The following is a 17,468-nucleotide window of genomic DNA, read 5'->3' as shown; positions in this document are numbered from 1 at the left end:
AAGGGTTAAATTACAATTAGATGACACCATCTTCCATATGGTTATCAAAATCCTGTATTTTTTTCGTGTGTGTGTTTGTGTGTGTGTGTGTACAAAAGTTCGTAAATTGATGTGAGCTTTGCTTCATTTATAAACTCTACATCAACCAATTAGATACGTGCTTTCATTATTCCCACCCTCCCTTGTTTAAGTGGAGGGTGGGATGAATTCAACACAATATCAACAAATTCTTCAGAATAATGTTCAAGCATCAGTTACAAAGTTGAAATTACGCAGGGGTTGGATATTCCAACAAGACAATGGGGGTCATTTATCAACACTGGGCAAATTTGCCCATGGGCAGTAAACCATGGAAACCAATCAAATTGTTGCACTCATTGTTTTACTTGCAGCTGGCTTTAAAAAGCTAGTCACTGATAGGTTGCTATAGGTAACTGCCCACGGGCAAATTTGCCCAGTGGTGATAAATGAGCCCCGATGACACCTAAACACACTTCGAAATCTACAAAGGCATTTATGCAAAGGGAGAAGTACAATATTCTGCAATGGCTGTCACAGTCCCCTGACTTGAATATCATCTAAATTTATGGGATGATTTGAAGCAGGCTGTCCAAGCTTGGCAGCCATCAAATTTAACTGGAGAGGTTTTGTATGGATGAATGGTCAAAAATACTGCCATCCAGAATCCAAAGGCTATAGGAGGTGTCTAGAGGCTGTTATATTTGCAAAAGGAGGCTCAACTAAACAACTAACTAAACAAATGTATGCACCTGTCTAATTTTGTTATGATGCATATTTTCTGTTAATCCAACAAACTTAATGTCACTGCTGAAATACTACTGTTTCCAAAAGGAAGTTGCTCAGCCAATGATAAACAAATCTCCAAAGAATTATTAGGGGTTCCCAAACTTTTTCATATGACTGTAATTTACAATGGGGGGAGAGAGTTTGTCCTCTTGTAATTTCACACACTTAAAAAAATCTTGCAAATATGTATGTACTTTTTCCTCCACTATGCATCTTAAACACCTCATAGAATATTACAATTTGCTAAAACACATTTTAATAGCTATCAATGGTATCCATACCTTATTTCTTGCACGGAAAGTAAAAAATTTGGGGAATTCTCTCTGGAAAAAAACAAAAACAAATAAACATTGGATAATACTAGGTCATTTCTTAAATGTTTCACATCCACCACCAGTTTGCATTTCTAAGTATAACACAGTATAGCAAAATTATACCATAACCATAATGCTGATTCATACAAAATAAACTCAACAAGCAAACTCCAGGACGTATGAGCCCTTAACATTAAGAAAAGCTTTTCATATAATAGATAGATAACATTCTCCTTCAGGCTACAAGGAGTCATTACAGCAGAGTCACATTATATATAAATTAAGTTATTTTAAAGGAATAACATTGATGCTATGGGCAAATATCACAATTTAAAAACATCTAATTGTGTTTCAACAATAACAAGAAAAAAAGGACTTTGCCATAAATGCAAATTGCGCTCCTGCTGCGATCAAATCAGCCAACCATCATCAAGAAGATCAAAACAATTTGCTTAAATGAGCCAATCAAGGTATCCCGCATATTCGAGAATGTGGAAACCAAAGACAAAAATCATCATAGCTGATTATTATACTAATAATCATGTTAAAAACCTAATGAGATGAGAAAATTGGAAGTTAGTTGGAGCAGGGCTCCACCACCTATACATGCTGTGAACTAATTATGCAGACTGTAATTAAAACAAAAAGAAACCCAAAGTCCTTAGAAAAGTTTATTAGCAGGTCTAAATACATGGTAGCTCTATTTTGAAGGCCGGTGATTTTCAATTATTGCATGAAGGTGGATATCATGCTGATATGCGTTTATAAAGAATTAGTATGGGAGGAAACCATAGCAATAGAATGTTCATCAAGGTATCCCACTTATTTTATAAGCTGAGGGTTGTTTTATATAACAGTTGTAGCTTTACTTTTAAAAAAATCTTGAGTATCTTATATAATGATGCACACAGGAGGCCCTAGACTAAGAGAACACATTTTATTGTATGCAAGTTTATATCACATTAAGATAAATTGAACTACACTGCATACAGATTTGTGGTTAATTTTATTCTGAACTGTTGAAACATCTGTGTGTGTGTGGCCCCTTCAAAAAAAACATTTGGCCCTTTTACTTCTGGACTCACCATACCTCATCAAAAAATTGTGATAACTGGTGTGTCAGTTCAGTAGAATTATCAAGAGTGAGGCGATCAGTTAGAGACATTAAGGGCTGAACTCCAAGACGGGCCAAGTAGCGATCCGTTGCCATGCGATGTCCAGAAGGAAGTGAATGAGAAATTACAGGTGACTGACGGATGAAGACACAGTGTGAAGTCGGATATATGTCGTTTTTACCTGCGATTTCCTTTATCTTCTGGACATCAGACATGTTGCATGCATTTCATGCATGGCGATGGATATCTCCTAGGCGCGCAGAGAGCCCTAAGCCTACGTTCCGCACCAGCAAAAGTTGGCAAGACTTAAAATGGTTCTGTTCAGCATTTTAGTTAACTATGAAATCATAAATGCTTCAGCCCTTTAATTAGTTAATAATTTTGCTATAACAATAGATTTTAGACGTTATTTAGAAATGCAGCCCAAAGTGCTAAAAATTGCAAAGCCACAAAATTGTCTTTTGAATAAGATTCCCATTCCCTGCTTATCCTTCTACCACCAGAACCAAATGTCACGGTAGGTATGGGTCAATCACTGTGCATACATAACCAGGCTGCTCTTTTTTCTATACAGTAAAATTGCAACATTGTTATAAAGGAAGACATTACCCAAAACAACTTGAAGTAAAAATCCTACAGACAACGCTACACAATATTAAGAATATATTTTGGTCTTTGTTTTTTGGCATAGTAAATCGGAAAGATTACCCCATAACAGGGTATCTAAACTCAAAAAAATAAATAGAGGTACAGTAAATGAGGATACTTCTTTGAGCATATTTGCATTTAACACTTTATTCCCAGGCATTTGGCTCAACTGGGATTCAGTTGTAAATATCAAAAGTGCTTAGAAACATATTTTTTTAACTTTAGATCACCTTTAAAAGCTGGATTTCAATTTTTCAAATAAAGCTTGGATTAATGGTACTTACTTGAAATCGTTGATCTACCTCACAGTTGACCTGTTTCCTGAAATCCTTATGTAGGCACAGAAAAGCCAAACATAGAAACAAACAGCAGGGGGAAAAAGCTGACAATTAGCGTTAAATTAACTTAATTAAAATAGGTGTTAAGAAATTAAGATTGTTGTAACATATAAATCATCCCAATTTAAAATGATCATACCATCACTATTAAATTAAGAAAAGTTAATCAAACATTATATTTGAAGAATTAAAATGTATGCTATTGGAAAACCCCATAAAACGTGCAATAGACCATAGAGAAGTACACAGATGTAAACACACATACATACTTAATTGCTACATACTGTACATACATTACTGAATTGATGTAAACTTACTCAGAATGTTTTCCTGAGCACTTTCGCAATTTACATTTTTAGTGGTTTATGAGATATTTGCAGTTTAGACTTCTTAGGCTTTTGGTTCAACTGAGAGTCTGCAACTCTAGGGTTAATTAAATCCAGTTAAGAGTTGCTGAATTGAAGCCCACCTAGCAGTTATAGGGGGGAATGTAATTAAAGTCACAAAGAGAAAAACAATTTGCACCAATAAGAATAAAAATCCACATCTCGCAATGTTATATTGTTCCTTATTACTGTTATTGCATTGCGAATGTTAATTGCGCATTGCGAATGTGAATTGCGCACTCTTAAGAAGTGCTTGAAAGTGTCGTAATCTTTAGGAGCAAACATAACGACTTTTTCAGTAAGAAGTTTTATTACATTTACTGCGCATTGGTGCAAACTATAAAATTTGCAAACGGTCTTCCACTGTCGGAAGTGGTCGCTAAACAGTTTCCGGGTTCGCAAAAGCTATATAAAATCCATGCAAAGCAAAATTTGTTTGCGCAAAGGCATAACATTTTCCGCATTGCTAATAGTTTTTCCATTACCGACTTTTATTACATTCCCCCGTTAAACTGTTAATATCTCAGAACCCATTAATTGTTGAAAAATAACGTAGATTACAAATGGGCTCATAAAAATATTCTATGTAAATTTACACCAACTAAACTTTGTTTGTGTTCAGATCCCCTTTAACCCTGGATAAAGTAACACACTTTAGAAAAACTCAAGAATAACTCTTCTATGGACTATTAAAAGAAAAAGTATAAATGACAAACAACGATAACAGTGGGTAATTAAGAACTTGAAATGTAGAAATGTTGTGTATTAAAGGTATCACTCCGCAGCCTACATAGTGGTAGGCAACATGTTTCCAGCCCTTTCCAACCACACAAATACATTTGCTTGCATATGATGATCAATGGGAAAAACATACCCATGGAGATGTAGGTCCCTTGAGAAAGGTCCCTGAGAGTACCAATGGCTAATCAAACTAAGATGAGTTTCCCCTTTTCACATTTTCTGGAATTGCATACGTTGCAATAAAGAAAAAGAATACTAACAAGACTAACAAGCTTAAGTAGAATGCTGTGCATGGATTTCCTAATATTTGAACAAAACAGGTAGGGATGCACCGAATCCAGGATTCGTTTTGGCATTCGGCCGAATCCTTCTGCCTTACCGAACCGAATCCGAATCCTAATTTCAATATGCAAACTAGTGGCGGGGAGGGAAATCACGTGACTTTTTGTCACAAAACAAGGAGGTAAAAATTGTTTTCCCCTTCCCACCCCTAATCTGCATATGCAAATTCGGATTTGGTTCGGTATGCGGCCAAATCTTTCGAGAAGGATTCAGGGGTTTGGCCGAATCCAAAATAGTGGATTCGGTGCATCCCTAAAAACAGGCATTAAAAAAAATGAAACATTTACCTTTTGTGCTACCAAAAATGTCAGTCGACGAATACCATGATCCATTAACACGGCTTTCTGTTGAATAGAAAACATATACTGTACAATGTAGATATGGGAGGTTGCCTTACATTATTTAAATTTTTATAAAATTATTTTAGTACAATTTAAAAAAGAAGAAAAAAGGAAACAGATTGTAGCAGTCATATTCATAACACTATAAGGGGCAGATTTACAAAATTCGAGTGAAGAATTCGAATGTAAAAAAATTCGAATTTCAAAGTATTTTTTGGGTACTTCGACCATCGAATTGGTTAAATTCGATCGAATTCGATCGAATTCGTTCGATTCGAAGGATTTAATCGATCGATCGCAGGATTTGCGCAAAATCGTTCGACTTCGATATTCGAAGTCGAACGATTTTAGTTCCCAGTCGAATATCGAGGGTTAATTAACCCTCGATATTCGACCCATAGTAAATCTGCCCCTAAATGTGTCTTTCGTTCAAAGTTTCAATAAAATACAGTACAGATATGGGATCCGTTACCTGGAAACCTGTTATCCAGAAAGCTCCGAATTAAGCAAAGTCCATCTCCCATAAACTCAGTTTTATCCAAATAATCGAAATTTTAAATAATGATTGCCTTTTTTTCTTTGTAATAATATAGTATAGTAGCTTGTACTTGATCAAAACTAAGATATAATTAATCCTTACTGGAGGCAAAACCAGCCTCAGGGTTTATTTAATGTTTACATGATTGTCTAGTAGACTTAAGGGGGCAAATTCACTAACCGGCAAAAATTCTCCAGCGATGGCTTTGCGCACATCGCAAAACTTCGCCAGGCTTAAATTCGCCTGGACAACGCTAATTCACGAAGATCCAAAGTTGCGCACAGGGTACCGAACTCTGGTGAAGTTTTCGCTAGCGAAAATACGCTCAACAGTTTGAAATTACGCTAGCCTTGGCTAATTTTCATACGGCGTGCAGTTAAAGTACAATGGCTGTATATGCTGCAGCAAATACATTACACTACACAAGGCCAGGGAACGTTAATAAAATTATATAGAGTTGTTATAATGTCCTACACATGTGTTCACAGTATAGTTTAGGTGCCATATGTTATCAAATGTAGGGGGGAAGGAGGGTACCCCAAAAACATTTTTCAATCTTTTTCAGCCTATCACCCTGTAAAAAGGAAAAGACGCCAGCGTTTTTTTGGGACTTAGAAAAATGTTCAACTTTTTTTTGAGGAACTCCTATCTACTCTATTGCACTTTGCCTGGTCTGAGGTGGCGAAGGCAAGTCTGGCAATCGAGGTAACGGTCAGTAAAAATCAAATACTTCGTGAATTTGCGTAGTAACGATCTTTCGCCAGAGCGAAAATTCGCCAGAGTCTATCTCCTTTGCGAAATTACGCCAGAAAAATTACGCCAGTGACCGTTAGTAAATCGGCAAAGTAGCAAAATGAAGTAAAGCTGGCGAATTTTCACCAGCTTTAGCCACTTTGCCCTTTAGTAAATTTCCCCCATGGTATGAAGACCCAAATATTACGGAAAGATCCATTATCCGAAAAACCCAAGGTCCCAAGCATTCTGGATAACAGGACCCATACCTGTATTACATTTGGTTCTTTGCTTAAAAATTGCTGATCAAAGCTAAATACCAATTGCTATGAGTTACAGTGGATTACTACACTGATGCAATTTAACATCTGCGTAAGTAAATCAGGCCATGTTATGTGCTAGATGAAGGCTGATGTTCTTGTGTTTAAACAGTGCAGGTTTATTGTGCTGGTTACACATTCATTTTAAGGGGCTGATAATAAGCAAACAGTCCTTTATACCAGATGTCTAAAAAAGACCAAATCTGAAAACACGTATCTACAGTATATAAATGTGTGAATGAGATGGCCTTACAATGAAACGTTCTGGTTTTACTTATGAATGAAAACAAAAGGATAGATTTTAGAAAATAAAATGACATTGAACGTTGGTTAGCATTTTTGCCTTTTTTGTGCTTTTTTACATTAAGACAAATCATGCAAATGCTATAACATTCAGACAGTGTGGACATTGCATTACCATACAGAGAAGATGAACATGTCAGCTGTATTTTCAGCTCTGGGAATATATGTACTGTAGCTGCCTGCCTCTGTCAATGTCCTATCTCTATGTGCAGGTCATTGTGCAGAGTATGAAATGAAAGTCTACACCCATGAGAATTAGTCAGTGCAACTCCAGTACCCTTAGGGGATAATGCTTTACTAGGTAGAATCTACCCTAGTTGTAGGTAAAATATTGCAGTTATTTTAACATTTTTTTAACCCTAGAGCACTGATAGAAGGCCTATAGCTTCACAGCCATTATTCATCTTAATTCCCAGCATTCTCAGACAATTAACATAGTAACGTAAGTAAAAAAACAGCAAAAAAGACACGTCCATCGAGTGCAACCTTTTATGTCTATATATAACCTGCCTAACTGCTAGCGGATCCACAGGAAGGCAAAAAAACCCTTCTGAAACCTCTCTAATGTGCCTCAGAAGGGGACAAATTCCTTCCTGACTCCAAGACGGCTAATGGACCAGTCCCTGGATCAACTTGTACTATGAGCTATTGTACTTGTATTTTAGCCTTGGAGTACTTCATCAAGCAAAGCTCTGCGGATTCTGAAAAATTGTAGATCTTGCCTATAAATACTAAACACCTAAAAAGGTCTGCCACCTATCATAGAATCTATGTTGCCTGCATAAAATGACTATATTTGCCAGTGCTGTTATGTATGTTTTCAGTCAGCTTGTCGAAACTATACCATCCATTTGGAGCTAACTATGGCACTCAAAGAGTTTAGAAATTTTTTTTTCTAATTGCCTTTTCCCTAAGGGAAGGAGTACATGGATGTTTTCGGCGCAATCCGACATGCTGCGATAAAACGTAATAGCATGCGACAGAAATAAGGTGAGAGATAGAAATGTCAGATGAAGTCGAAGCATTGCTCCGACGCGACATGACTGTTGGATGCAGACGATGCATGCTGCGTCTGCATCCGACAGTCGTGTCGCGTAAGCATTGGGTAGATATTTTTATGACAAAATTATAAATAGCATGCAAAGAAATGTAATGTTAGATGTAAAAAAATGTAATGCCTAAGCTGAGCTCAAAAGAGGAGTTTAGGAGAAAAATAGGAGCAGACAGCTATTCTATGGTAACCAGTTATGCCATCTTTTAAATGGCTGCTAGGCTGGATAGGGCATGATTAGTAATCTGAGCTGAGAAGAACTAAGCATGCTCAGAAGACAAAAGGGACAGTAAATTCCCAAGGGAGGGGGCCAGAGTGAGTTAGAGGAGGAGATGGAATCCTAAGTGATTAAGGGGATGTTGCAACCTCTTAATATTAACCTCTGAAAAAGAGGTATTAATTTCTGATGTCAGTTTCTCTTTAATGCACCGTGTGTTCCACAATATGGAAAGTCTGCTTATACAGAAAACACAAGTTATCACATATTTAGAATAATATAAATATAAATATATATATATAGATATATATATATATATATATATATATATATATATATATATATATATAGATATAGATATAGATATATATATATATATTGTGACAGAGTGGCCAAGAAAATCTGGAAAAAGGCGGCTTTAGCTCTTAATGTCTCCGCAGTGACGCTTTGAACTCAACCTTTTTCAGAGGCGGACTAGGGGTAGGCTGCTTATGAATTATGTGCCTGGCAACCGCCTAAGCTTTGTGCGCTAGGCATGTGCCTCTTCTGCCCACCCCTAGTTCTGGCCCTGATGTTTGTGCTGAAATGACGTCAATGGTGTCACGGTCTTATTACTCCATTGTCCTTTGCTAATTCCCCCAAAAGTTATGTGTACAAGCAGCCAGCTTGTTTCAATATAATATATAATATATACATACACACATTATATATATATATATATATCTATATATCTATATATATATCTATATACAGTGGTGTGAAAAACTATTTGCCCCCTTCCTGATTTCTTATTCTTTTGCATGTTTGTCACACTTAAATGTTTCTGCTCATCAAAAACCGTTAACTATTAGTCAAAGATAACATAATTGAACACAAAATGCAGTTTTTAAATGAAGGTTTACGTTATTAAGGGAGAAAAAAAACTCCAAATCTACATGGGCCTGTGTGAAAAAGTGATTGCCCCCCTTGTTAAAAAATAACTTAGCTGTGGTTTATCACACCTGAGTTCAATTTCAAAGGTTATAAAGCCATTTCTAAAGCTTTGGGACTCCAGCGAACCACAGTGAGAGCCATTATCCACAAATGGCAAAAACATGGAACAGTGGTGAACCTTCCCAGGAGTGGCCGGCCGACCAAAATTACCCCAAGAGCGCAGAGACAACTCATCCGAGAGGCCACAAAAGACCCCAGGACAACATCTAAAGAACTGCAGGCCTCACTTGCCTCAATTAAGGTCAGTGTTCACGACTCCACCATAAGAAAGAGACTGGGCAAAAACGGCCTGCATGGCAGATTTCCAAGGCGCAAACCACTTTTAAGCAGAAAGAACATTAAGGCTCGTCTCAATTTTGCTAAAAAACATCTCAATGATTGCCAAGACTTTTGGGAAAATATTGTAGACCGACGAGACAAAAGTTGAACTTTTTGGAAGGTGCACGTCCCGTTACATCTGGCGTAAAAGTAACACAGCATTTCAGAAAAAGAACATCATACCAACAGTAAAATATGGTGGTGGTAGTGTGATGGTCTGTCGTTGTTTTGCTGCTTCAGGACCTGGAAGACTTGCTGTGATAGATGGAACCATGAATTCTACTGTCTACCAAAAAATCCTGAAGGAGAATGTCCGGCCATCTGTTCGTCAACTCAAGCTGAAGCGATCTTGGGTGCTGCAGCAGGACAATGACCCAAAACACACCAGCAAATCCACCTCTGAATGGCTGAAGAAAAACAAAATGAAGACTTTGGAGTGGCCTAGTCAAAGTCCTGACCTGAATCCTATTGAGATGTTGTGGCATGACCTTAAAAAGGCGGTTCATGCTAGAAAACCCTCAAATAAAGCTGAATTACAACAATTCTGCAAAGATGAGTGGGCCAAAATTCCTCCAGAGCCCTGTAAAAAACTCATTGCAAGTTATCGCAAACGCTTGATTGCAGTTATTGCTGCTAAGGGTGGCCCAACCAGTTATTAGGTTCAGGGGGCAATTACTTTTTCACACAGGTTTGGTTTTCTTTTCTCCCTAAATAATAAAAACCCTCATTTTGTGTTTACTTGTGTTATCTTTGACTAATAGTTAAATGTGTTTGATGATCAGAAACATTTTGTGTGACAAACATGTAAAAGAATAAGAAATCAGGAAGGGGGCAAATAGTTTTTCACACCACTGTATCTATATATATATATATATATATATATATATATATATATATATATATATATATATATACACACACACACACACACACACACACACACACACACACACACACACACACATACACAGTATGTGTATATATATATATATATATATATATATATATATACATATATAGATATATATATATATATATATATATATATACATATATATACATATATAGATATATATATATATATATATATATATATATATACATATATATACATATATATATATATATATATATATATACATACATATATATATATATATATATATATATATATAATCCTCCAAAGTAGAGACCGCACTAATAGGACTTATAAAATATTTTATTGCAGAAAATTAGTTTTCTACAATAAAATATTTTAAATTTTCGTAAGTCCTGTGAGTGCGGTCTCTACTTTGGAGGATAACAGACAACATTGGATACACGCACCCAGGCCAAAAAGATACTTCTAAACGTGCTGTGATTGTGGGGAATGTATATATATATATATATATATATATATATATATATATATATATATATATATATATATATATATATATATATATATATATATATATATATATATATACACACATGTATAGATGTATTGAAAGATGTGTACAAAATACATTTTTTCAAACATGTACTTTCAGATCAGCAATAAGAAATCATCACACTGTAGAGACACATATAGTGCTTAATGTCCCTCAAAATCACAAGAACTGAAAGAACAATCTACTCAGCCTCTGAGGAGGAGAAAATGGGGTAAAAAAAGCTGTGTGCAATTAAGGCAAAAAAAAACCTTATAGCAAGCATCTGCAATAATATTACTGTTCGGAAAAGAAAATAACTTTAATACTCAGGGTTTTAAAATCAAAATTGTTATTGCTTTTAAAATTCCACAAGTGGCAGATAATAACAGCATAGCAACAGGATTCTGATTACATTGTAATAATGTAGGGTTCCCAGCCAGTCTACAGTTATAACCAGGCGATTAGGCAGCAGCACCTGGAGAAACTCCATTAACGCTGACTGCTTCCATCTCCTCGGCAAGTCATTTACAAGTATATGATCCTAATTTCTATAAACATGCTGGGGCTGAGAGATTATTTAGACAATTTGGATCATTCTAGTAGATGTTTAAATGTTTTTTCCCTCCCACTGCCTGGAGGTTGATGCAAATGGAAATCAGAACTAGTCTTTTTCTGCTTCTGTTTGATTTTTTTTTTCTTTTTTCAAAAAGAAATGCAGATTTTTTTCTCTACTTGAAAAACAGAAAAGAAAGGTACATTGATATTATCTCAGGTATAAGTAAGGAGCAGCAAAAACTGAGCTATGAAGTCAAAATGGCAATCAAGCCTCAGTATGTACACAGGGCCAAAGGGTAATTATGATGTATGTATTGTGTCTGCAAACAGAGCTGAAGACTATAATAAAGCCTGCTGCCTGGAGAAGTTCTGTCTGAGCAAGGAGAAAGCTTATTTTTGATCCTTGGCTGAGTGGAGAGGTTGAAATAGTGTATAGCATGATACGGACTAACAATTCAAAATAATAAACCAGAAAACCAGTCTATGCAATATAGAATTTTAGTGCATATTTCTAATCCCAATATACCCTGCACACTTCTGCAATTTTACAAGTAGTATAAAAAAACATAGGTGTAGTTTAAAGGAGAAGGAAAGTCATTTACCACTTGGGGTGCCAAATGTTACGCACCCCTAAGTGAATGTATTTACTCACCTGAAATCCCAAGTCAGTGCAGCAGAAAACTGCACCAGGCCAGGGTTATTCCCGCGAGCACCACAGAACGCTTCTCTTCCAGCTTCTTCTTTCTTAAAATTTCCCGAGGCAGACGCACGCACAGTAGAAAGTTCGGCTTTTCACTCTAATGAGCATGCGTAGCAGCGAGAAGAAAGAAGAAGCCGGAAGAGGAGCTCTCTGTGGTCCTCGCTGGAATAACCCAAAGCCGGTGCAGTTTTCTGCTGATAGGAGCACCGGCCCGGGGTTTCAGGTAAGTACAGTGCCTTGCAAAACTCTTCCCCTCCCTTTGCTTTTTTCATGCTTTGTTTGTTTGCCTCACAAACTGGAATTAAAATGGATTGTTTGAGAGTTTGCACCATTTCATTTACAGAACATGCCTACAACTTTAAATATGTTTTTTTTCAGTTATTGTGAAGCAAACAACAAATAAGACAAAATAACAGAAATCTTCAGGGTGCATAACTGCCCCCCCCCCCTAAAGTCAGTACTTTGTAGAGCCACCTTTTGCGTCAATTACAGCTGCAAGTTGCTTTGTATAAATCTCTATGAGCTTGCCACTGGGATTTTTTCCCATTCCTCAAGACAAAACTGCTGTTGGATGGTTTTTAGATTGTGAACAGCAATCTTCAAGTCTGACCACATATTCTCATTTGGATTGAGATTCCAACACATTTTAATGTTTCCCATTAAACCACTCGAGTGTTGCTTTAGCAGTATGCTTCGGGTCATTGTCCTGCTTGAAGGAGAACCTCCGTCCCAGTCTCAAATCACAGGCAGACTGACACAGGTTTTGCTCAAGAATATCCCTGTATTTAGCACCATCCATCTTTCCCTTGACTCTGACCAGTTTCCCAGTCCCTGCTGCATACCTCCCAACATTTTGGAAATAAAAATAGGGCTGAATTTTTTGACCACGCCCATTTTTGTGCATACACACCTTAATTACCATGTTCATTTTACAAAATTTGGCAGGTTTTGAAAGTTTGAAAACATATTTCTGTGTTTTTTTTCAGTTATTACAATTTTGCTAATTAAGGTGAATTGTCATTTAAGCTGTGAGTCTAGCATTTCCCAAGGGACTTGTTATCTTATATTGTTAAAATTTTCTTATCCTCATCTCTAAATTGTTACAAAAGTATCTTATATTCAGCTGTGGCTGTTCTGGGCCCTCTGCCAAAAGCCAATTAAGTTAGAAACGTTGTTTCTTTTTCTGGCTGTTCAGTGGAGAGAAAAATGGGCATTCTCAGTACAAATGAGGGACTACGGGTTAAGCTGTCAAAAGAGGGACTGTCCCTCTAAAAACGGCACAGTTGGGAGGTATGCTGCTGAAAAACATCCCCACAGCATGATGCTGCCACCACCATGTTTCACAGTGTCGATGGTGTTCTTGGGGTGATGGGATGTGTTGAGTTTGCGCCAGACATAGCATTTTCCTTGGTGGCCGAAAAGTTAAATTTTAGTCTCATCTGACAGAGCACCTTCCTCCATACATTGGGGAGTCGCCCACATGACTTTTGGCAAACTTAAAATGTGCCTTCTTATTTTTGACTTTAAGTAATGGCTTTTTTCTGGCCACTCTTCCATAAAGCCCAGCTATGGAGTGTACAGCTTATTATGTTCCTATGGACAGATACTCCAGTCTCTGCTGTGGAACTCTGCAACTCCTTCAGGGTTACCTTTGGACTCAGTGCTGCCTCTCTGATTGATGTCCTCCTTGCCCGGTCTGTGAGTTTTGGTGGGCGGCCCTCTCTTGGCATGTTTGTTGTGGTACCATGTCAGAAAAGGTCTGTTTATACTGACAGATCATGTGACACTTAGATTTCACACAGGTGGACTTCATTTCACATGTGACTTTCGAAGGTAATTGGTTGCACCAGGATTTTTTAGGGGCTTCATGGCATGGGGATGAATACATATGCACATGACATTTTCAGTTTTTTATCTTTTTATATATATTTTTCTCATTTCACTTCACCAACTTAGACTATTTTGTGCAGATCTATCACATAAAATTAAGAAATATTTAAATAACAGGTTGGAATGTAACAAAATAGGTAAAAGGCCAAGGGGGGTGAATACTTTTGCAAGGCAGTGCAAATACATTCACTTGGGGTGCCTAACATTTGGCACCCCAAGTGGTAAACAACTTTCTGACTCCTTTAAGGAGAAGGAAACTGTAAATCACTTTGGGGGGGACAAATATTATATCAATATTTAGTTTTAGCAATCCGCATAAACACAGTTATATCTAAAGATGTGTCCCCAGGCTTTTTCATTGGTAAAAAAATATAAATTTATTTAAAGTTGCATTAAAAAGTTTTGATACATACTGACCCCACACGGTCCACTTTACGCGTTTCATACCCACCGGCTCCCAGAGACACCTATGACTAAGTGCGGGTGGGTACGAAACGCGTAAGGTGGACCGTGTGGGGTTAGTATGTATCAAAACTTTTTAATACAAGGTGGTATATGCAGTACAAATGATGTGGTTTGGGTGAGGAAGATATGCTCAACTTATATTCATGCTATGAAAATGTAGGCTTTACTCAATGAGACCATCAAAAACCATGAATGTCAATAAACTGTAAGCTACATCTCAAACACATATTTCATACAATAGCCTAATTGACTGGATTGGCTAGAGAATATACTATCAGGTGGCACATAACAGGGCTTTTCTTTAACTACTGAAGGACAACTAGGAATAGGAATAGTGTTGGGCATTGATGTGAAACAGTCCTAACTCAAGAAACTCTGCAAAAAAAGGTGCATTTATGTGTCAGCAGTTATTATTAGTAATAATAATAACCCATATTTATAAAGTGCAGACATATTCCGCAGTGTTTTATAATGAATGAGCATATACATTGAGCATATATATATATATATATATATATATATATATATATATATATATATATATATATATATATATATATACAAAGCAATCAATAATCAATACAAGTGGGTCCATATGTATTAAATGGTAATTTTTAGTATGTTATAACATGTGCTATTCTTAGCAAGATTTTCAATTGGTCTAAATGTTTTATTGTTTTGTAATTTTTTTCTTCTACTTCCAGCTCTCATATACGAGTCACTAACCTTGGCAGTGAAAAATTATTCAGTGAAAAATGAGGCTACAATGCTATTGTTATTACTACTTTTTTTTCTTTTCAGGCCCTTTCTTATTCATCATCCAGTCTCACATTCAAACCACTGCCTGATTGCTAAGGTTGTGACCATATAGCAACTGAAAAACTTTAGAGCTGATAAATTCCAAACCACAAAAATATAAAAAATGACGCTCAGTTACAAATAGTCTCAAAATATCATTTGGATTTTAAGTTCATCTTTCAATTAACTTTAGATTAAATGTATAGTTTTAAAGATGAACTTAAAATTTAACATTTCAGTCAATAATTTGTATCCTTGGTCTGCAAAATATAAGCAGACAAACTAATAAAAATTATGTTTGGGTTAATTTTTGCTGTATGATAATTTCTTATGAATATATTATATATGTTCTATAATATATATATATATAAGGACATTGAAGATTCATATTAATCTAAGTGGCCAGCGCACCTTTTTTTGCCCCTTCTACATTATACCTAATTCTTTGATGAAATTCTATGGGCTTTTTAAATGAGCATTACAATTACACCAATAGAATTTTATTTTGCACACTTATTAAAAGGGAATAATCTATGATCTAAACATACACCCAAACTGTAGTGGATGCTTGAAAAATACTTTCTTTGTTTTTGAGATATAAAGGATTTATTAGTGTGTTTCATAAACTGCAACCAAATTAAACATTTTGTTTTTCAGCAGTATTTTGCAACTTGCTGTGTTATTCTTTTAATAAGTCAATTAAGATTGCCACTACAGAGCTAGCTGGGGGTGTATTGGCCTGGGTATGGGGACAAAACAATGGCCTGCTCAACCAATACCTGGCTATGGATAAGGCAAGTTTGAAAATCAGGGTCCTGTTATGATCCAATCATTGGAACGGGGGCCAAGCAATCAGATCAGCCCAGTCCTACCCACTACCTGGGTGACTGGCTAATTTAACAAATAGATTGGGTTGCCTCAGGATCTGACTTCAATTTCTTTCACTTTTATAGCGGGTTTCTTTTTTTTTTTTTTAAATAAAGCATTATGCTTACTTTGCTCTGCGTAAAATTCCGAAACATGGCTGCCAATCCGTCATCATCAATATCACAATCTGTTTTAATGGCAACATTCAAGATGTGGATAGGTTCATCTCTGGAGCTCTGCAAATGGAAATACAGCTATTTTATTGTAAAGGAAAACCTGAAGATATTCACATCTAATCTCAATATGTACCATATATGTGCACTGTGGACAATTGGATATGAAGCTAACTTTCAAAATTATTTTGACATTTTTCCCCAACTAATGCCAACATTTCAAAAACTATAATCTTTAGCATCCATACACTTAGTCCTTGTGCCCCAGCCATAATATCAGTTGCTGAAATCTGCACATAGAGCTAAACTGAAAATTTGACACAAGGTGCAAAGAATGGAAAATACATAGAACCCTTGTCACTTTCATGTCTTGGCTTTCCTGACTTGCACGATCTTTAAAAGGGTGCACTAGAGAACACCCACAGTCAGCAGAATTGAAGTACCATTGCCACATGAGGTGCTAATCTTTCTACTCGATCATGAGGGCTTATACAGTACCATCTTTGAGCACTGGTCCAATTTTCGTGGGGGAAAGGTACAAAGTGTAATTTTTCCCTTCACCGGATGTAAAAAAGTCAGAGTGATTTTACAAAACTTTGGAATATGTTGTGTGCAAGCAAGGTTGCAATATCAGGCTAATGTGTGCTAGGCTGCATGTGCTTGTGGATATAAACATGTGCATTTGTGCACAATGGTGCAAGTATGAGAGTATACAAATAAGTATGTCAATTTATACATCCCTGTATACAATAAATATTTCAGAGATGGTATTTCAATTGTAGTGTAGACATAACTTTTTCTAAGAAACAAAGTAACTGATAGCTACCTTATTATCATCTTCATCATAAAGTGAAGTATGACCAGCTTCAGGGAATATAGGGCTCTGAGGGGGTGAATCTGAGAAGCAACTCATCACATCATCAAATAATCTGGAAAAAAAAATTACAGACCTATTTTTGGCATGTATGTTATTCAGGCTGGTTAAAACAAGACATTTCTGAATTATATTATTTGCTGTACTAACCTCACATGACAAAATTTACTTAAATTTAAAAAAAAAAAAAAATTAATTGTTTGTAGTTTACATATGAGTGATTTGCATAT

At 36.3% G+C, this 17,468-nt stretch overlaps 1 protein-coding gene across 1 annotated transcript in view; it reads right to left on the bottom strand.

Annotated features, from left to right (window-relative positions):
• acaca.L (acetyl-CoA carboxylase alpha L homeolog) overlaps positions 1-17,468 on the bottom strand; it is a 253,393-nt gene that overhangs the window by 134,153 nt on the left and 101,772 nt on the right. The window contains 5 exon segments of the mRNA XM_041581952.1: positions 1,089-1,130; positions 3,169-3,213; positions 4,979-5,035; positions 16,320-16,427; positions 17,191-17,293. Of these exon segments, the coding sequence (XP_041437886.1) occupies positions 1,089-1,130; positions 3,169-3,213; positions 4,979-5,035; positions 16,320-16,427; positions 17,191-17,293 (355 nt within the window).

The sequence above is a fragment of the Xenopus laevis genome, chromosome 2L (assembly GCF_017654675.1).
Source record: "Xenopus laevis strain J_2021 chromosome 2L, Xenopus_laevis_v10.1, whole genome shotgun sequence".
In the NCBI taxonomy this organism is placed as follows: domain Eukaryota; kingdom Metazoa; phylum Chordata; class Amphibia; order Anura; family Pipidae; genus Xenopus; species Xenopus laevis.
Note: the sequence above shows the minus strand (reverse complement) of the source record. Positions and strands in the feature narration are given on the sequence as shown.